Below are 22,264 nucleotides of genomic sequence, written 5' to 3'. Positions count from 1 at the left end.
TGATACTAAAAGTATTAGTAAGCGTATTAAAAAGGCCTGGGGTTGGAGCAAGACAATGCACATGCAGCAGACAGGAGGATCACCAGAGAAGCACACTCTGCAAAAGACTAGTAGTAAGAAAAATGCTCCACTGAATATATATATATATAAAAAAAAAAACCATTTTAATCGTCTAACCAATCTGGTTGTATAATTCCTCTTTCAATTTTAATGTTTTAAAATTTCATATATTTAATTTATAATTTCTTTCTTTCTTCATTAAGTTGTACAGCTTCCAAAGTCTTACATCTGCGAGAAAGGAAATTGTATTCTAATTCTTGCAATGAAACCATGACAATCTCCTCATCACTGCCACAATAACAAAAGGCAGTGATGAGTTAAAATAATTAATCTCTTGTCTATAACACGAAGGAGAAATATTCTGTGTATTCTGTGTGTCTTCGTATACAAAAATCTCTGATATCTGGGTGCTGAGGAATCTCAAATGAAAAATATTTCTATAATAAAAATAATGAAAATACATCAAAAACATCCCTGCTTGTTTTTTTTTTTCATCTGCCTGCTGTCATATATGCTTTAAGTATTACAGCTCTCACATCTACCTTTTGGGCACCTTGCCATGAATGCACTTCACAGATAAAATATCTCTGATAAACACTGTGTCTGTCAGTGTTTTCTATTAATCACAATCCCCCCAGAATAATTGTTTAAGTTAATATAATGCCATTTTTGTCCGTGCCAAACCTATAGATAAGAAAAGCGAACAGACAAGTCTTTAAATGTCATTTTCAGCACCACAGATAGCTCTCCTCACTCATCTTCTTCCATGCAGCACTTTGAAATTGCTAGTCCAAAGCAATCACAAAAGTTTTGATGAGTATATATATCTGCTTTTGCAGAGCTCTGATGTGACACATTTGCCCACAGAAACAAGAAAACACACACCTGAGGCCAAATCCATATTTCCTTTTGGTGGAAAATAATTACCCCTCTGACAGGCCTGTCCAGCCCTCATATCCCACTATCATCCTGCAGTTCCTTATCTGGTTTGACGTTTGAATTAGTTGGTGCAATGTGCACATTTTCAGAGGTGAGGCCAGCTTGTGTTTGCTGTCACACAGAGTCACTACAGGAGACATGATGACCCATGCACCATGCTCCACTGAAAGCCCTAATAAGCGTACCCGGCACCCGCCACGAGGAAGATCTGCAATATCAACCATCCGATCAGCAGGTCAGATGGGATTTGTATTCTGAGCCTTGTCTGATGAATGAATCATTTCCTCTCATCTGTCTCTCAAAACACACTGTGTCGAAAGGCTGGATTGTGGAGCACATCAAATACAGACATGGATGTGAAGGGAGGGGAAAACACAGGCACAGGGCTGCCGTGAATATATGAGAAACGTCTTCAGGGAGAAACATGTGGAGGGAAAGAAAAATGGTTTTACATCGGATGTCTTCAGAGATATTTTCTTGGAGTTGTTGCAAGTCTACAGGCATTATTTCAAGTAAAATGGCAATTTAACTTCATAACTTCATTTCCTCTCCCTCTGTGTCCTTTTCTCTCTCTCTTTAAAGCTCATTTATCTTAATTAGTGTCTTAAAGCAATTATTCTTTGCAAGCTGAGTGATTGTATTTTTGCCTGTCACAGTAGCTTCCTGTTAGTGTTTGGCTGGATTTCAAGCAGGATTTGTCGTATTGCTCAGTGGGATATATTATTAGACAAGCCCCTCTCCGCTATATCCCAGATCTTCAGGATATAGAGATTGTTTAGACACTGTTTCTTTTCCTGAAGAGAAATCCACACAACTGTTTATTTCCATTGCATTTTATGAACATTTCACATAAATTCTACTTTCTTTAAAGAAATACCACAACATTTTTGAGAATATATAAATTTTTAAAAGAATTAGATGAGAGGAATGATCCAAGGCGAGCTTTGCATATATTCATGTCAGGATTTGCAGGTTAAGGACCCAAATTCAGGGGTCAAAACACAGGCAGAAATAACAAAAAGAAAAAAACTTTTATTAAGTTTAATGCACAAGTCCAAAAATCCACCCGGGCAACAGAAACTCAAAAGGCATCAGAGGAACAAGGAACAATGAAGGCAAGAAACACAGATGCTCAGACAAAGTATAATAATACCTCTTGCAATCTCTTGATCACAAGAGTTAATCAAGGGATTGCAAACACGCAGGAGGAGGCATTCCTGAAAATAATCCAGACAATAACTTAGCAAATTATTTTTTTAAAAACAAGAGTGAGAGCACAAAATAAAGCAGGAATTAACTAAAACAGAGACGAGCAAAATTAACAAGGTACAAGGGGACTTGAATGATCCTCTGAAAGATTTCTAAAGTAAAAAGGCAAAACCTGAACTAACATAATTAAAATAAATGAACAGAAGACTCCTAATAATATGAGTTTCCCAAAACTTCTTGAAATATAGCAAAACTTGCAGGTATAACAGTTGGTTCACTTATCTCAGCACAAAGGCTCGAAGTGATTTGAGATTTCTACCATGGCTATGTTCAGAATTCATAAAATCTTTACAGATTTGTAAGGACTAAACCAAACAACAACCACCAGGACTGAAAAATTAAACCCAGGCAAGTGTCGAAGACTGCAGTTTCAGGAATAGCCAAAGATGAGTCAGTTCTACTACTACTATAAAAAAGGTGGTATGTGAAGTTGATTTTCTTTTTTCTTTTCTTTTGTAAAACTCAGCTGCTTAAACTGCATTTTTAGAGGCAGAGCGGCTTTGTATTAGATTTGGGATGTCAAGTAGACCACTAACTTCCTGTTAGTGTCACCTCAGCTATCTGAATAACTGATCTGTATCTGCTGAGTATGTTTAAAGGTCTTAATGCAGTTTTCTAACAAAAGGCAGAAGGCGTTTGTGCACAAGTCTTGATGAGTGACATTTCAGTTCACATTTGCATGTTGGTTTGGCGCTAGATAACAAGTATCTCTGTCTATGTATTTTGCTAACTATGCTTGCTAGCATATAACTTCGCACACCACCCACTTGTCTAAATATGGTCACTACTCAAACAAAAAAAAACAGTCAATGAAGTCACAGTGCCGCTTAAAATCTATGGATTAAGATACAAGATGTAAATTAATGTAAATTGTGCTTTAAAGGTGCTTTTCAGCAAATTTTGGCAAACTTTAACCTTCTGAACTGAGCCAGAGTAGCCATTTTCAGTCGCTGCTCTAATCAAAGTGGCTTCTTGTCATAACTTCATATGTACCACAAAAACTATGATGGCTAAATTAGGTATAAAAGGTGAATGTGAAGTAACAGGAATGAAAATTAGCATTTCCAAATCCGAGGCCATTCTCAGCCAGTGAGGGATGACAAAATTAAGGACTTTAAATATCTCATTCTCATCTGTCTTGGTCTTATTCACAAGTCAGTGGCGAACTGAGTGTAAGATTGACAGATGGATTGTTGAAGCGTTAGCAGTAATGTAGACACTGTATGGGTCTGTTGTGCAGAGAGAGGAGTGAGTGTGAAAGCAGGGCTGTCAGCTTACCAGTGGATTTATGTTCCTACCCTCACCTATGGTCACAAGCTTTGGGTAACAACTGAAAGAATAAGATTATGGATACAAGCAGTAGAAATGAGGTTCCTCCAAAGGCTGCCTGAACTCTTCCTTAGAGATAGTTGAGACGGTCAGTCAGAGTAGAGCTGCTACTTCTTCATATCGAAAAGAGCAAATTGAGAGGGTTGCAGGATGTTCTACTAGAAAGAGCCCCCAGGGCAGACCCATGACACACTGGAGAAATTATAACTCTTGACTGGCTTGGATGAGCTGAAGGAGGCGGCAGGAGAGAGGGAGATCTGGGCCCTTTTGCCTAGACTGAGGCCCAGATTGGCTTCAGAAAATGGTTGGATGGAGGGATTTATTTTTAATTCAGATTTTTCATTTAGTTGTACAGCTTCCACAACTGTGACAAAAGAATTTCTCTTTGAGGATTATTAAAGTCATTCTAATTCTTATTCATACTTGAGCAGCAATTCGAATGCAGCAGTGAGGTTTGAAAAAACTGAGAGTTGGACACAGTTATGGTTTTGGTCTTTTCATGGGATTTATTAAAAAAATGGGGGGCAGCACTAGATTTATTCTTTAAAGCAAATTTGATATGCCTGGTTTGAAATAGCAGGTACATCGCAGTGACTCATCAGCGTATAAACACATGCTGCAGTTCTACAATTAACATAGGATTACATGCCTTAATCACAGGATTTCGAGCTTTGACTAGCCCTAAATGATGATCAACTTCTGATGCTGCTTTTCTCCCACAATAGCTTCTACGATTCGACTAATCCCTCGTTTTCTCTGCTAAGTTGTGCCAACATATTATCAAAGGTTAAGTCACATTGCAGACACATGAAGCCTGTAGAATTTAAATTGTAGTTGAGGTTGTGTGGGGGAGCTAACGAGAAGTGAGAGATTACCACAGTTATTGGCCATGATCGGGTCAACTGGAAGGTAGCTTGGCTGAGTTAAGCCATGATGTTTGCCAGAGAAAGACAGAGGATGAGGTTAAACCAGCACCAGAAGCTCCTACATGTCTCTGTGACAAGCAGACATGCTTTGGGTCATACACGGTGGTAATTCCCAGAAAGGTCACACAAAATGACACCTACCAGCAATAAGCCTGGCCCTGCTTTCTCCTCAGAGCTGTAATCTGTCTGATTCGTCTCTCGAGCACTGCTTGTGTCATCGCTCACACTGCTTTCATCCTCACTAATGCCACCTCTGACAATAAGAGGGCAAGAAGGGCAAGCTCTGTCACATTCCTCAGACGTAATGTTTCTCCAGCTGTATCGTATCCGACTCGGAGGCAGAATCTCACGCTGTGTGTAACGCCGGGGAAATCGATGAGAATGGATTTCACAGCGAACGTGTGTAACTTTCTATTATTTTCTTTTATTACCTGAGGAGGAACAGTATGTCAAGGATTTATTATGGCGTTAGCATTACAATGCTAAAGCAATTTAGTCAAGTCCAGCAGTAAATTGGCTTGTCACATAAGATAGCGTCGCCAAAATGAACGAAAAATGCCAGGGAGCACATTAAATTATGAATGATGGGACTTATATTAACATTTAAATGAGATGGTCATGGTCCAGTGGGATCACAAGTTTTGCGTGTTTATGGTGTGGAATGATGTATTGCGAGGAAATCAGAAATGAATTTCAGTGTGGTATTACATGCCTATGGTTGTTCTTTACAGAGCAGCGGTTTCCTTCTAAATCGTATCGTGATGAAACTGATGTGATCACTAATCATCATGATAGGCCCATTAACAACTGCTGTAGTGCAGTATATAAACAAGAGGAAAGCAGCAGCAGATAGACTTCTGTTTTTCATCTCTGAGTTCTCCATATATCCGCTGCTTGTATGAGAAATGCTGTCATTGTGTGTGTGTGTGTGTGTGTGTGTGTGTGTGTGTGTGTGTGTGTGAGAGAGAGAGAGAGAGAGAGAGAGAGAGAGAGAGAGTATTTTGCTAAAATCAGAGCTCCCAATTTTTTCTTCTGCAGCTCCACCAGGCTATAAGCAATCACAGCAAAACATGTCCAGAGGGGACAGGGAAGGAAAATGAAAGCAGCACATACAGGCAATGACCTTTGCAGACTCCTAGCATGATAAATGTCAAAGGTTTTCTGTTTTTAATTTGTCAGAGTTTCCAAAGGAGCCTGACCTATGCCTACTTTCAGCCACGTTGTTCCCATCACAGCAGGCGCTGAAGCGGCACCTCAAAACCTATTACTGCCCGCCTTTGCTGAGGCTGGCACTGTCAAAGCTGCAAATTAGCCCATTTGCAACCTTTCATAATGCACTGTAGCAAGGAACAGCATGTTTTTCTCAGGGAGGGCTAATGCTGAACAATGTAATGTACTGCAAATGTGACATATTGCAGACAGACCACAGAATATACATTTAGATTTGTCAGGTGTCACTTTTGTGCTGTTCTGCAATCCATTATGCTTTCTTAGCAGGTTTTGACCTTTTTACGTTTCACTGTTGATACAGAAAAACAGCTTTGGTGTTCATAAATGTACACACATCTATAAATACCATCATCAATAAGAATTTAAAGCTGATATCTGACAACTCTTTCACAGCATCCTTAAATCAATAAGAATACGCTATTGTTTATATCCAGTCAAAACAAGTTTCTGCTGGAATGTTTTTGCCTTGATCTCACTTCTGGGAAACAAAAAAATACTAAAATTATTTCTGTTATTTTCCTGCTGCTTGTCTTCTTTTCAAAGTGTGATTCCATTATTTTGAAAGAGTAATTGTGCAGCAACAAAGCAACAAGAGATTCAGAGGTCAAAACTAAGGACACACTGGCAGATAAACTCAGGAGGATATAACTTTTGTACAACAGACCGGGCAGAAATCCAGGAGACTCATATGTTTGAATCAATAGCTGTCGTCTCCGTGCTGTACTCCACTAATATATTTTTGTGAAAATGGGAACCTGGTGAAATGTTTTTTTTTCCTTGATGATGTGACTTGTGCATTGTCTGGCCATATTGCTGGAACAATAACATAATTATACAGAGCCCCTACGGCTCGCGATGGGAAATGTTTTCCTAACTACTTCTGCACAATATGGTTTGCATTTCCCCTACCCATATGCACAGTTGGCAGGTTGTTACAGTCCAGTTTTAATACACCGCGAGTTTGCGGAAATGCTTTTGAAATACTACAGAAAATAGAGATGATCCAGTGATGCAATTATTGCATGAGCTGCCCAGCCCAGCCGCTGTGGTTGAAGCTGTAAACGTGGTTACTGCTCAGATAACCGCTGCCTCTGTGCCCGTTTCAAACAACCTCAACATCAGCTGGTGAGAGAGCTGGGTAAACTAGCCCCTAGAGTTATATTCCAAACTGCAGTGGTACAGATTGGAGCTTTTAGTAGTCACAGCTGATGGTGCACCAAACTCGCACCATGGTTTTGTCCATTATTGCATTTCGGTTTGTTGAAGCCACATGGCAGCTTTATAGAATTTAGATATATTTTATGAGTAGCAAACCAGATCAACAATTAATGATAGGGTGAAAACCGACCTTGTTTAATTTTTCACAGATATAACAATAGTCTGGAAAATAAGATAAGATAAGATAAAACTTTATTAATCCCTCGGGTGGGTTCCTCTGGGAAATTCGGTTTCCAAAAAAGCACAGCACCGACAGAAGTTACAGAGTTACAGAACATTATACATATATATATATATATATATATACACATATATGAATACAAAGACATATATAGATAAAATATACAAAGGGGATACATAGAATAAATAGGAATAAAAATAAAAATGCAAGTGAATTGCACATTTCAAGTATGGAAGTCTATTGCACCGTTGACTTTGGAATATAATAAGTGGTCACTGCAAAACATTTCATAACATTTCCTTACTGAAAAAATGTTTAGCAGGTTTTACGTCATGGATTCAAGCTCAAAACAAAGAAGTTTTGAGCTTGATGGAGGCACAAAAAAGGCCTTAATATTCCTCTGCTCATAATTACATTTGAGCCATTAAATCCATTCATCCTAGGGTCATGCCCCTAGCATGGGTGAAATACTTAATCTCTAAGAGATTGAACTACTATGAATGCACAGTATGTTAACGATGAAATGCTTCAAAGTACTGATATTTGTTAATAGACTACAATTTAGTTTAACAGAAGAAAAAAAAGATATACAAGTAAATTGTTATTCAAAGATTAATTGCTAAGATCTGTATTTTATATATGATTGTATTTATTTTTGGAAGAACAGAGCTCTACAGCTAAGAGACGTGATGACTGATTTTTGAAGTGGAAGCAGAGCCAAGGAGTCGTTCCCCTCAAAGCTTTCTTTGTTCCTGTCTTGCAGTGCGTGATCAATGAATGGCTAGTGATCGTTAAAAGACCTACTGGTCGATTCCGCATTAGACTCCATCTTCCTTATTAATGGACTTTTCTGTTTCTGCCTCCGCCTACCCTATTTCTAAAAAGCAGGATTGTATTTTCACATGAAAGCGTTGGTGAGTGGTGATCTCGCTTTATGTGAATGCCGCTCAGATGTCGGCTTTAGCTGCCAGATGGAGTTTCAAAGGTGTTGGAAAACAACAACACGAAGCCACGTTGCATTTCTGATCATGTATAATGAAGGCCTGATCAGTGCAGCTTAGCAGTTGGGGTCAGAGTGTAAAAACATCTATGGAGTTTTAGCCCAGCATCACCAAATGATAAAAAAGATGAAACCATGAAAACTCACCTTCTGTCTAAAGTAGCAGATCTCGTCAGCATGCAACAAGGCTGCAGTATGCTGACCTTCATCGTGCAACCTGAACTCCTCTCCCCTTCTGAGGCTTGATGTGCTGCTGGCTTGGACATTTTCCAAGGTCAGGTGGAGGGCCTTGGTCCTGTAGGGAGGTGATGAGGTGATGTTTCCAATGCCCTCTACTGTTAATGAGTGCATCTAGAGGGAACACAGGAGGGTATAGCTAAGGTGGAGAAGTTCAAGTAAAAGAGCAGTGACTATTTGTGTGCATGTTGAGAGGTTGATGGTAGAAGGGACGTAGAGCATATGAGTACATAGAGGGAACCATAACTTTAAATGATAGAGATAAAAATCAATAATTTATAGTTTTATTATTTTTACGTTATTGCCAAGGTAATATTTTTAAAATCCTCTAAAAAATTTAGCATCATGGAAAATTGAGTTTTTCAAACATATATTGCCTTGGTGAAGATTAAGACTTGTTGCTTATGGCCATCCATCACAAACTGTGCTAATCTACAGTGACATCTTATTTTCTTTAAAGGGTGTTTTGCATGTTGTTTATAGGGGGTGTGAAGTGCCATGTGTGGCATGGGAGGAGCAGTTTGTTGTCACTAGTGTATCTTTTTGCTGGTTTATTGTTTCTGGTTGATGTCTTTACTTATATAAAAAATTTAATATATATATTTTGTTGGAAAAAAAGCAAACATATTCATAACAGATTATGTTTATTAGGAACAGCGCTGCTTTCCAGAATGGAGAAACCACTCCTGACTAGCACTGCCCATCAAATATGTTCCAGGACACAAATTTAGAAATTAACATCAGAATAGTTTTCAAATACAAGGACGAACACAGCTGTGCAGTTGGGGAAAAAAAGCTGGCAGTTCTTTAAAAGCTAATCTGGCACTGCTGCTGTGCCATTGATCGTCTGGCTTACTGTGGCGCTCCTCCAGACAAATGAGTCAATACATTATTCAGTGCATTGAGACTCCTACAAAACCTGTGACACTGGAAAAAACTAGTGTCCTCAGCTGCCTATTTTCCTCGAGTATTGTTACAATCATGAATGGAGCCACTGATTTGCACTTCAAATTGCCTCTTTTCTGTGTGTGTTTGTGTGTTTTAAATGATGCGGGCTTCAGTGGTAAGTAATCTTATGTTACGCTGCATAAATACAGTCCAATAAATGATTCAACACTGCTGGTTAGGAGGCAGGTATTATATGGTGACAGCACATATAAAGACATAAATATAATAATCATCATGAGACACATTGTTTTTGCTTTTGTAGTGAAATTGCTCAAACAGCTCTTACACCCTCCAGTCTCCTTATTATATGTAAGCGCCTTGTATTTTTATTGTTTTGGGGTTTTTTGGTCTTCTTTGCCTGGACAATTTTGTTACTCAACTGTTTCTGAAGTGTGATGTGAAAGTGCTGGAAGAATTGTTTCCGTGCAAGCATTTCACCATTTGTTTTGTTGAGATACACCAATTAGGATAATATAAAGCGAGTCGTGACTAGAGCTGTGCTGATGTGATGCCTGTCAAAATATGTGGATTTTTTTTTTCAGGTTCCTTAGACCTGTTCTGTAAATGTATCGCTGCTTCATGCTACCGATCATCACTATGACCACGTACCTTTTATGCAGAACCAAGGACACTTAAAGCGAGGCTGGAGTACCAAATATTTAATGTGGGCAAAGCGTGCACAGTTGGTATAAACAACAGCAGTTCTGCATGTTTATGTAAAGCTGGATCACAAACAGGTCACATGATGAGCTTGCTTTTATTAAGATTTGTTTATCCAGGTAACAGCAATTGTCAAAATAGCTGTCTGGTTTCTGGGTTGAGATGCAAAATGTAATGAATCTGCCATCCAGTGTGTTGTGTATTCTCCTACGTACTGCTGGGAAATATAGCAATATAACAGCTTCATGCAACCATGATGACGGGCGATCGTGGCTCAAGAGTTGGGCGTTCGCCTTGTAATCGGAAGGTTGCCGGTTCGAGCCCCGGCTTGGACAGTCTTGGTCGTTGTGTCCTTGGGCAAGACACTTCACCCGTTGCCTATTGGTGGTGGTCAGAGGGCCCGGTGGCGCCAGTGTCCGGCAGCCTCGCCTCTGTCAGTGCGCCCCAGGGTGGCTGTGGCTACAATGTAGCTTGCCACCACCAGTGTGTGAATGGGTGGATGACTGGATATGTAAAGCGCTTTGGGATCCTTAGGGACTAGTAAAGTAAATACAGGCCATTTACCATGATGCTCTACACTGGCATTGTTCAAGCTGCCCCTTTATTTCAAATACTTTTAAAAAATCAACAGGTGGCGCCCTCTCCTTCCCCTGGAGGTACACTGTTTGATGTCCTTATAGCACCAAACAGCAGCTCAAAATTCAGAACTCACGGCAAATGTTCTGAACACAAAACACAAAATTAAGCTGGCTGGACTTTTTGGGGGATTTAGGGTCTCAACGGGGCAACCACAACAGAACCAGCAAGTGTGCCTTTAATTTGTGAGGTTGTTCACATCAGCAGACCATGGAAAGCAGACTTATTCTAGTCTCTGGGCTACAGTGTGCTCCTGCGATACTGTGATACTCTCAACTCATATAAACTCTGATATGACTGTGTGAGTGTTCCACTCGTGTCTTTTGTAATTACTCTGACAGCAGCTGCATGATACACAGAGGATTCATCAGATCTATTATTCAGCTTTAAGTGGGTGGAGTGACACCACTTATTCTGAAAAAGCTCAAGGAAGCTCAATTTTTCATAATATGTTGCAGGAATACTCCTTATTATCACATACCAGTAACTCCCCACTCTGGGCAATTTGTCATCCCATATACTGTATGTATGTATGTATATCAAAGGACCATGAGATGCATTCGAGTACTATGTAAAAACATGATGTTCTTGTCATTTTCCTCAAATGTGATTTTCCTCTTCCACTACGTGTGCAAAGGGGGCTAGTGGAGAGATGAGATACGTGTGGCTGTTATGTCAGCACATGCCCCACATTGTGCAACTTTACAAGGTCTGTTGCTCTAAGGCACCGATAGCAATCTAAGGTTGTTTAAAAGAGCAGTCGTAAATGTCTCGTACAGCTTTGAATTTAGAGTTGAGTTACAACATCCTCCTTCTTTTAGGGCCTTTGTGAAATCTACTCAGATGAACAAACATATTGAAAGATGGATTGAGGCTTACTGCATAAAACTAGCGACGTGAAATAAACAACAATATTCAACCAGAATGAGTCATAGAATTCAGACTGCGGAAATGAGTGACTCTAAGGTGGCCCTCTGCAGGAACCTCACAGCAACAGTAGCAACTACAGAACAGCGCTACAATTTGAGTAATAGCTCAACAAAACCCCCTGAAGGGAGAATTAAGGAGGTGGGCATGATGTGCACAAGCTAAGTACCTCAACATACTGTTACTGCTGAGATGTCGTTCTCTGCAGGCTTGCTCCATCTTGTCTGCATTCCACAGCAAACTCAGGGTAGTGGCTTGTGGAAAATTCCACCTTTCTGGCATTTAGTGGGAAAGATGAGAAAGATAAGGGCAAAATCCTAACGTCTACTACAGTGTAACATTTGAAAGGAACACTTTACCATCTAAGGAAAGCATCCCTTTTGTCACTGCTAACCCAGCTGTTCAGTACTACCGGCTAATTAGCTTGTAAAAGCACAAAGAGTTGAAATAAAGGCGAAAGTTAGTCTCTTGTCTAGCGGTAAGAAAATTCACATGTCAGCACCCCGAATTAACACATTATTTCTCATTTGTATAATATAAATCAAAACTGAAGTGTATGCTGTATTCATCCAAGAAATACAGCATATAATCCCTTTAAAACCACAACCTGTGGTTTTCACACTTTGGATTGGATTGGCACAGATTAAATAAGCAAGATATAACACGTTCACGGGTGACAGAATATTTACCCACCGTTAATTACCACAGAGATATAGTTTTAAAGTCTAATTTAACTCTGGGAAAGAAAGCAAATAAGAAGCATGTTTTCTTCCAAAATATTAGTAACTTGATTCATATTGTACATCCATCAATTCAAATTTTAAAAAGAGACACACAGTACTCAACTGCATCTTCATTGCATGGGCACTAGTGATAATGGTAGTGACAGCATTAGTTGTCTTCAGCGTGGAAAAATGGAATAATGATCAATATTGGATCTGTTTTTGTGTGTTTTAAAAATACTATGGCAGATTGTAAAGCTCTAAAAGGTTTATGGTTACATCAAAGTTATCCATAACACCATATGGACTGGACAGGCAACCAGCTTTGACAGGGGACATTTGGCTTTCATTTATCTTAATAAAATACATTTCAAAAATGAGTAGAGAGTTCATTAATGTTGTCACTTACATGCACAGCTAAGGTCACACACAGAATCTGGGTCTCAGTCTTTTTTTTAAGCTGGTAAAATGAACAGAGTTTAAAACTAGTGCCTGACTTGGCAGGTCTGACACCTTCTCAGTTAAAAGCTTTGGTTGTACAGGCAGTGTATTTGGGGTCATTCTTATGTTGTTGGATGAAGGTAAGCAATGAGATTGGTGGAGCTACTTTGTACATACAGTGGTTTAAAAAATGCGTACACTCTGGATTCTATTCTGCTGCTGCTTAGATCTATTGCAATGTCATAAAAGGCAAGAAAGCCTGTTCCTGAAATGTTCATACATGCAAGCCATGACATGACCACCTCTATGTTTATGATTGCGAGTTGTTATCTTGCTACACAATGAATTTGAGGCCATTATATATGCCACACGTAAATACATAAGTCTAATTATGCAAAGTGCCTCAGGTTTTTCACAGTACTAAACAATTCAAAGTCAACATTTAAGCCAATTAATTTTTATATGCCTTATTAGACTATATTTAAGATGTTTTGGTTAGTTAGTGGTGTATGTATCTGATGTCAGTTTTTCAAGTTGCGTAAGATCCTGCATGTCACAGGGTTTTCCTTTATTTTTTGTTTATTTACGTGTTTGTTTTTTAATTAAGTAGACTTGTCTATGTTACATTAGCTTCAATATTCAGGCATTTTAATCAAAATAACAAAATAGTGTATTTAGCAAGTAGTTTGCAGATACAGATATACTATTTTCCTGGAGTTTAATTCAACTTTCAAGCCCCCAGTTTTGAACCCCTACTGTGTTAGCTGCCTTTTAACCGCAGTCATTTAAAGAGATTAAAATCTGGGCGCTGGGCTTATGCTTTCACACAGCATTCAGCATGAATCAGTGTGCTTCAGGGACACGGGATTGGCTCATCAAAGGATAAATCTTTGCAAACTGACATGCCAATGAAGCCTGTTCCTGCCTGATATACATTTATTTCTCTCTCTTACTTTAAAAAGATATCTTGATCTCCGTGAGACTACCTGTATGAAGATAAAACAAAAACTAATTCACCCATGAGTAATAAATTATGAGCCACATACGTATTGAGAGAATTCTTACATAGCCTACGCTGGAACTTCAGTTCGTGTCAGAACAGGTTTCAGCTTTCATTTCAGCCAATCCAGCGGCTCTATCTTTCTGGAAAAAGATCATTAATATTCTGTTATTGTTCAGAAGCTGAAATAAAAACACTCTATTACACTATATTTCTCCTTTTCCTTACGGTAAGAGACACCGTTAGATAAGGAGCAAGGCATCCTAAATGTTTATTTCATGTATCAGTACAGTGGTGCATTTTTTACCTGAGCATGGTGGAGTTGCAGCAGGCTACTGCCCCCAGGCTAGTGAACCAAACCCCACCCAATCTTCCACACTGGACTGAACCTGAAGCTTTTCTCTGTGGAGGTTGCACGTTCCCCATGTGCCTGTTTCCTGACACGCTCAAAGGGCATACACATATGGGTAACTGGTGACTCTGAACTGGCCTTAGGCATTGAAGTGGGGTGTTTGAAATGCATATAATAAAGTGCTGTATGAATGTCTCTGTGAATGGTGAGCGGTTAGTATGGGCTCTACATAAATACCCTTCAAATTCTATTTACCGTGTCATAGATTATACTTTAAGTACTGTGGTATTCTAGTAGTTTCATTTATTATGCCAATTTGGTCAGTCATACAGATTCAGCTCTTGTCTTCACATTGTTTATTTTGAGCAGACTACTGAATACTAAATTAAAAGAGACTTGGTGTACTATTTCTTTTAACTCTACTCAGACTTGCATGAATATTATTAATGCCAGCAGAGAGAGAGTATTGATTAGCACAGTCCAGAAACAGAATAACAGTCCACCCGATACTGTCCAAACCAACAAGCCTTTATTTCTGTTTTGCTTTATTTTATTTTTACACTGCTCTTTTGTGCTGCTCAAACACAAAAGTATAGCATTTTAATTAGTGAGCTTTAAAGGTGCTATTTGCTGTCTTTGGTTAGAATGAGCCAGCTCGGTGTTTCTCCATATATTCTGCTCGTGCCTGGAGCTGTATAGTTAGTGCCGAAACACCAGAATGACATCAATCTGCTTATCCAACCCTCAAAAAATAAATAAAAAATAAGCCTAATTTCCATTTGCAAACTATTCCCTCACTAACATGTTTCTGCTACAGTGTAAATAAAATCAGAACTGCCAGAACTTTAAACTTTGAAACTCCACAATCTCCATGTTTGTGTTTATATTAACCGTGTATTTCATATTTCAGTCTCTGCAACAAAAAGGGGAGTTAAAGAGTATAAAATGAAAACGTTTTGCTGAGACTGAACAGGGCTAACTTTTACCTCAGCTGTCTAAATGTTCTTCTTTTGACTTCCTTGCTTAGGTGCAATGCAGCATTCCAGACAAGTCGAAACATGACGGTGTGTGCGCTCTGTCTCAAAGAATCAGTTAAACTGGGTGGATGCAAAGAAATGGGTCACACACATCTAGCTCTGTAACTTAAGATTGTAAAAAAAATTTTATAAAGATTGTGTTAAACTCGGGTCACCTCCTGTCAGCTATTCTGAGGTAAGGTATAATTCAGCGATTCGAACCCAGATGAACCCCAGGTGAACACTGCACTGAATTAAAGCTACTTCCGAGATGGCTTTTTTGTTTTTTTTTAAACCATCACCCCTGCATTTTTAAAAAATACCAAATGAGTTTAGATAAAAGTACAGTTTTCTGTGGCATTCTCCATCAGTAGCTTCACTCAGATTCTCTAAACAAGACAGCTGAAAAAATGTGCTTTTGAAGGAAAGGCAAAGACAGCATCAGCAAGCTTGAAAAGAGCTTGTTACGTCTGTCATTTCTTCAAAATTTAGGTTTTTTAAGCATAACTTTTTAAGGATTATTTTATTACTGATACTTTTTCATTAGAGTAATAAGCCCCAGTTGCTATATTCGGATAAAGATTTTCATGGGATTACCAACTAAGATGTATTTTAATCCACAAAATAACATGTAAGGTTACAGGATTTAATAAAGAGGTTGGCAGGTTGATGGTGCTCTCAAATGAACTTCATTTATGATCATCATTATCAAACTATTGATATTAGGAGGTTCTTATACATTTGTGCTTTTTGCCACTTTTTGCACATAGTGGTTTCTATGATTAACATTTGGATGTTTGTGTAATTCATAAACGTTTCTGTGGGGGAGGGGACAGTTCTGGTTTAACATTTAGTTCCCGGGTAAAAGAAAAGGAAAAAAAAAAGAAGAAGAAGCTGTTTTTGGGGTGTGGACTTGCTTCAAGGCAGAAAAGGGGGAGGTTTAACCCTCTTGCTGCTTTTCCATTGGTGGACACAGGGACAAATATGCCTGTACCTGGTGCAGGTAAACAGACTGAAATCAGGCACAGCAGAAGAGGATCACCTGGCGTGACTTAATGCAACACTTTGGTTTCATTTAAATCCACCACCGTGGAAAACTTGACAGCTTTTTCGTTTGTGGCTTTGCACAGGTTTGTGTCGTATACCTTGCCTAACTACACACAAGGAAAGAGAAGGGTTAGCATTCGTAGATTTTTTTAATTCTTTTTTTTTTGGGGGGGGTAAATATCAATTAGTTGTGCCTTGTTGTGTTTTCTAGGTGGCAAGTGCATTGCCTTGTCATACAGGTGAAATGAGACTTCAGACTGAAAAGTGTGCATAGACAGGCAGGTTTTTTTGTAAAGTGAATAATTAAGTGTTAGGAGTAAATGCTTCAGCTGAAGGCTGTGAGATGCTGTAATAGATGGTTACAATTGTGTGGGTTTGGACTGTACGTGTTAATCAGCACCCTGCATTCATCAAGCTGAAAAGACTGCAAAAGGATGGAAAACATCGAAAACAGGTCCTTACTTGTGCAGGGAGAGGCCTCGCCTGGCACGCCCTTCACACAACCTGTACAGAAGGAAACTTGAGCATACACTCCAATGGAACCTGTCTTTCATGTATTTGTTCTCTTTAATTAATCAACCTCTTCTTCCCTGACAGAAACAGAAAGAATGACATCACTGAAATCGGTGTCAACGCCCCCAGTGATTCACCACCTGAAGGGAGGCTTCAGCGTGCTCACTTCACTTGTGAAACCATCCATGTATTCTATCCTTCATTCCACCGGAGTCTGTGTAAAGTGCTAATCAGATTTCAGTGGTTTGAAGAGTAAGACACATGGAATTTTTCATCCTCAGAGAAGCTTAAGTCATATAATCACATTGTCAAGGGTTTTAATGGTTGCAACTTTTACAATAAATTTTAACAGGGCTTTGTTTTTTTGTTTTTTAGATAAAAGATATGGCCTTTAATGCCCTTTGAAGGCAATGTGATGGTGAAAGCAACAGTTCTGCACAAGCACTGAAAGAGGACTTGTCCTCCTCATTCATACCTGCAATGCGACAGTAGTTGAATACCGCTGCACTGATTGCACTTTAGAGTTATTGCAGGATCACAGAGTGCTGGCAGCCCCACTTTATGTCTTTTTGACTGTCACTCACAGAGGTTGCTGTGTCCTCACCCTGTCTCTCTCTCTCTCTTTACACTTACTTCTCCGAGACATAGCAATTACATAATGACTCCTAAACTCCCACATTGCCACTTTCACAGCAAGCTCATCTGAGCTTTTGCCAAGATGTATTTTTGTGTCCTTAAAGTCTTATAACTGTACCCAAGAAGCCTAGACATACAATATAACATGTGCACGGAACGGAGTAACTAATTGTTGATTAATAAACATCGCTTTTTCCCTCCAAAGAATATAGTCTTTTCCATAAGGTTTTAAACAATTCTCTGTGGGACAATTAGCCTGGCTCATTAGCACAGGACACTTCCCAGATTACATTCAAAGCCTTAATTATAGCTAAATAGGCAGCTACATTGAGCCCATGTCAACCAACTATAATTCTTCCTCCCAATTAATATAGAGGGAATATAAACTAACAAAAGAACATAGTGCCAGATCAGCAGAGATCTGTACAGACTTGTACTCAGTAACAGGGTTGTTCTGATTGATAGTGACATAATAAATAAGGAACTATTAGGTATTTGAATTAAAACACATCTGAAAGGTCTTTTTAACAAAGAAAAGGGCATCATGTTGTGAATTAAGAACTACCAAAGCCATTACATGGGGAAAAAAGACAGTGCAATTCCAAAATTTTAAGCAAAATCAGGAAACTGTGGAAAATAGTGTGCTCAGTATATTTCAAAGACAGAATAACCGATGCATGACCCAGAGTTTCAAAAATTCTGTCTGAGGTTAATCTCAGCCCAGTGATCAACTGATCCCAGCAGGCCTCACATGCTAGAAAGATTTTTGATTTTCTCCACAGCAGACTTCTCATGTGCTACACACCCCAGCCTGCTGTTCACCTTCCTGTTTGATGCAATTATAACCAGAGGGCTTAGTGCTGCATATAGCGAGCCAAAGAATAAACGCAGGTCAGAGATCAGTGAGGAACTCATGGTTTTCTTCACAGTGAGGGTGTACACCCAAAGCCCATTATCTGCCCCATAGAAGACAACATACAAGGTCACAAGTGCCACCACAGCTTTGGCAGCTCGTTGTTCAGCTCCACTATTTCCAGCACCACCGCCACCACTACTGCGGAGTCCCTTCACCTGCTGGCTGTGCTTGTAAAGGAATACCAGGATAATCAGACTTGCGAGTGTCATGAGGGCCATGGGCACAACATCCCTGCCAACCTGGATTGCCCCGTTGGCATCTCTGGACATCTTTGAAGGAAAGTTCAAATAGCAGAATTGTACATTAATGCCATTGTCTATCGGGCTAGTTTCATTCTTGGTACTGAAAGAAAACAGTATGGCTGCTGTCGTCATGCAGGCATTGAGAACCCAAAGGAAGAGGAACACAAAGGCCAAATAGTGACCTAACAAGGCACGAACAGAAGCCCAGCTTGATCCTGGAGGGGCAATGCTCAAGCACTGATAGGTACTCAGCAGGAAAGTGAGCCAGATTGAGAGGCCACGTGTTGCTCTATAGATAAAGATCACTGATTTACAGCCTGTGTCTCCAAAGATGTCGGCCAGACGGAAGGAGGCCAGGGTCTCCGTCAAAGCACGTACAACCACCACCAACAGGTTGACACAGGCCAGGTGCAGGAGAATAGCATCAGCTGCTAAAAGTCGCTTCTCCTGGTACAGCAAGAGGAGGAATGCCACAATTACAGTGGCATTACCTGGAATTCCCACAACGGTCAGGAAGAGAAAGAGCATCCCACGGACAAACACTTCTGATGCCATTCCTACAGGAAGTTGAAAATCAATAAAATCACATTATCAATATGTTATTTGTCATGCACTTCTAAATGTCAAATGGTGCCTAGCATTTAAATGGTTTCAGGAAAAAATCGTTTCGAAGGTTAAACTCCTACCTGAGAACGGTCGAAGCTAAAGAGGTCTAAAGTGGACCTTGTGCCTGTCACGCTGTGATCCTTCTCTCCTGATGTAGTCAGGGTGTTTGTGTTCTTATACTGGCAGACAGGTAAGATCTGTTTTGCATGGTCCATTGACTTCTCTTCCCTCAGCCTCCAATTACTTGAGATCAATTCAGATGACTGCTTCTGTACCTGTATTGGGTTTCAGACAGGCTAAGACAGTGGAAGCTGTGCGTGTCCTCGTACAAAGAGCTTACCAGTGGATGAGAGATATGACATTAATGAAAGCACAATATCTATCAGTCCCATGTTTATTGTCAAAAAAAAGAGATTACAATCATTCCTCCATGTCACTGTTTCACTGAGTAGAGAGAATTAAATCAATTTTCTAATTACTGAACCTATATGCAGATCTCTGTGTAAAACCCTCCACAATACTTTTGCATTTTTCATATCTTCAATCTTTTTTTAAAGCCACTGCAAATCAGAAACCCTCCCTGTGTTGGTTAGACGCATATCAACACCACAGTGTCCTCCAGTGGAGGAAGAGGAAACAAAGGACATTCGACTCACTCTTCATGGTAGATCGCCTGCAATTTTCATTTGGAGCGTGATCCGATTTATGATTTATGATTGTGTAATTCATCCACAGCAATAAAAACTCTTAATAGAATTTAACCTAAACTGTGAGGATGCTGTAAGGACAATATGATTTAACATCGGGGAACTGCTAGAGAACATTAAGCTTAATTCCTGTAACACAAGACACGTCCTACTTTGAAAATTATAGAGTACTTGAAATATTGTGGCCACATTCAGGAAACCCTGATTAAATATTTATTCTGAACACTATGAATATAATGTATGCGTTGGCACTAATGGTGGTTTGATACAATTTCTCCTTGAAAATTCTTGTTCTGTTTTGTTAATTGAAATACTTTTTCTCTGTCATTGAAAACCAACTGGGTAAAACTGAACATGCAAATGTACAAAATATTTAGATTTGTTAATTACAGTTTAATTTTTTCATATTTCTTGTTTTCCAGGATTTTCATCTAGTCTAGTATGTTCCCCTCTATATTTATATGTTGACGTTTTTAATGAGTCTGGATATGTATCATTTAGTGCGGACGTTCTGTGCCTCTCTGTGTTAGTCCAGCTTTTATGAAAATAGGAATTAAATTAAAAGCCAGTCATGTTATGTTTTTGATTGAACATTACATGAAAATCAGCTATGTTTATGTATAATAAAAAAAAAATCTAATGTGAGCTCCCGAAGAATTTAGAGTGAATGAGTTTTAGATGATGAAGACAAATGAAATGTAAAATGCTGGGAGGTCAGCTGTCCCCATCTCCTTGTGAGGCTGTTAAGTCAAAATCTTCTGAAAGTGCATTTTTCTTTCTATTGGAAAGATTAAAAGGTGCAGTGAGAAATACAACGAATAACCCCTCTGCCAGTTCAGAGATTTTGCCCTCATCAGCACACACAAAGGAACAAAAGAGTGTAAAGTGATATTTCTCTTAACTAAACTGAGCTGAACATCTAAGAATGGACCTGATTTTTTTAAAATGCATTAACATAAACCGCAATGGGTTTTATCAATTTCACATGACGATTCTCTGCAAGGGTCTGTTTGTGTCCTAGTAACATAAATTTCATCATTACAGGGTATGCATGATATTTGCATGCCATCCAGATTGTTCCAATTGTGTGGGCTTTTCTAGAAGCCACTACACAACTGTGCACTTGAGCTGAAAGCATTTTTTACACATATAGAATATGTATGTACAGCATGGACAATAATAAATCTCTGCTGTCTGCAGCTTCAAGGGAATATAATATTATATAACAAGAATAGTTTTTTGACACACACACTCATATTCACCTGTTGTTCTGACAAACAACAAAATTATAATAGGAGAATAGGAGCAATGCTAAAAACAGATTACATCAGCGAGAACATATTTCCTGTCAAGAGAAAAAAAGAAATCTTTAACTCGCAATGAAGCATACTGTTGCAATCCCCTGAGAAGGACATGCTTGAACTTGCCATTTTAATTAGCTCTCAGAACATTTAAACATGTTACAAAAACACACAGGGAAGCAAATAACACATCTAGTGATTATCTATTCCAAGGCTCCCCCCCGATCCCACCTCCACCCCCAGGGAAAAGCAGGCTTCTCAAACAACACCGTTTTAGCACAAAAAGAAACTTGTGCAGCTGACCAGGTTAGAGTCCTTATAAAGACACATTTGCCATTTACAGGTTAGCTGGTTAGAAAACGGGGATACTTATAACAAACTTCCGTTGTCGGTGCTAAATGAATAATGTCTAGTTGTCCCTATGCCCCCAATTAGTGCAGACATGCATTGTTATATGGCTAATTGTTTTGCTTCTCTGTGTCTTTAACATGCTCCCAGGACATGATGGAGAAAAGGAGCGCACGCTGAAGCACCAGCTGTGCGTGTAAAGGCCTCTTGATGGCTCATTCAAAGCATCATCAGGCTGCTTTTGCGTAAACAGTAACCACTCACGGCTGTCTCCACATGGTCAATCAACCGTATTTCTTAAAACTCTGCAGGGAAATAGCTTTATGATATTTCAAAGTGCAGGAAAATAACACTTAAGAATTTACATAAGGAACTGATTTTCCCAGACTGCAACCAACAACTAAAATCTCTTGACCTTCTCTTGAATCTTTGAAAGAAAGCAAATTTCCACGTTCCAAAGTTGTGCCCGTTGAAATGACTCTTCGGCATTCATAACATTATTTCAAAGTAACCTTATAATTTCCTAAGGGATTAATAAAGTATTCTAACTCTGATTAATATGATCGTAAGTTAAAACTCAGATTGAGCTAGAAAATAATCCGCATACAAAATTCTGTCATCACTACTATTATTATGTTTTTGGGCAGTATTTTTAAAAAGGATATTTTTACCCCATTACACTGAGAACATGTTAATCATGAATCTGTTATAAGCCATGTAGTGGTCAATACAGCAAGCCAAAAAAGTGTATCAACATCCATGGGGACGCTGTCTCCTTTGTGGGTCTTGTCCTCTGAGACCATGAGTCATATTTAGTTTGTTGCACTAATATCTTGGCCGATCCTTAGGGGCATCTA

General features: G+C 39.2%; 1 protein-coding gene across 1 annotated transcript; it reads right to left on the bottom strand.

Annotated features, from left to right (window-relative positions):
• Positions 1-17,758: 17,758 nt before the first annotated feature.
• On the bottom strand, positions 17,759-19,000 carry ora2 (olfactory receptor class A related 2). Its single transcript, XM_086294302.1, has one exon. The coding sequence runs from the start codon at positions 18,998-19,000 to the stop codon at positions 18,035-18,037; it is 966 nt and encodes a 321-aa protein (XP_086150428.1). The 3' UTR covers positions 17,759-18,034.
• Between the last annotated feature and the right edge of the window lie 3,264 nt (positions 19,001-22,264).

Source organism: Aulonocara sp. 'chitande type north' Nkhata Bay, linkage group LG5 (genome assembly GCF_057382095.1).
Source record: "Aulonocara sp. 'chitande type north' Nkhata Bay isolate Kocher_YH1m ecotype deep benthic linkage group LG5, A_spYH_male_GT1.1, whole genome shotgun sequence".
NCBI classification, from domain to species: Eukaryota; Metazoa; Chordata; class Actinopteri; order Cichliformes; family Cichlidae; genus Aulonocara; species Aulonocara sp. 'chitande type north' Nkhata Bay.
Note: the sequence above shows the minus strand (reverse complement) of the source record. Positions and strands in the feature narration are given on the sequence as shown.

Coding starts and splice junctions, on each gene's coding strand:
- ora2 (XM_086294302.1), bottom strand. CDS start 19,000: ATGGCATCAGAAGTGTTTGTCCGTGGGATGCTCTTTCTCTTCCTGACC.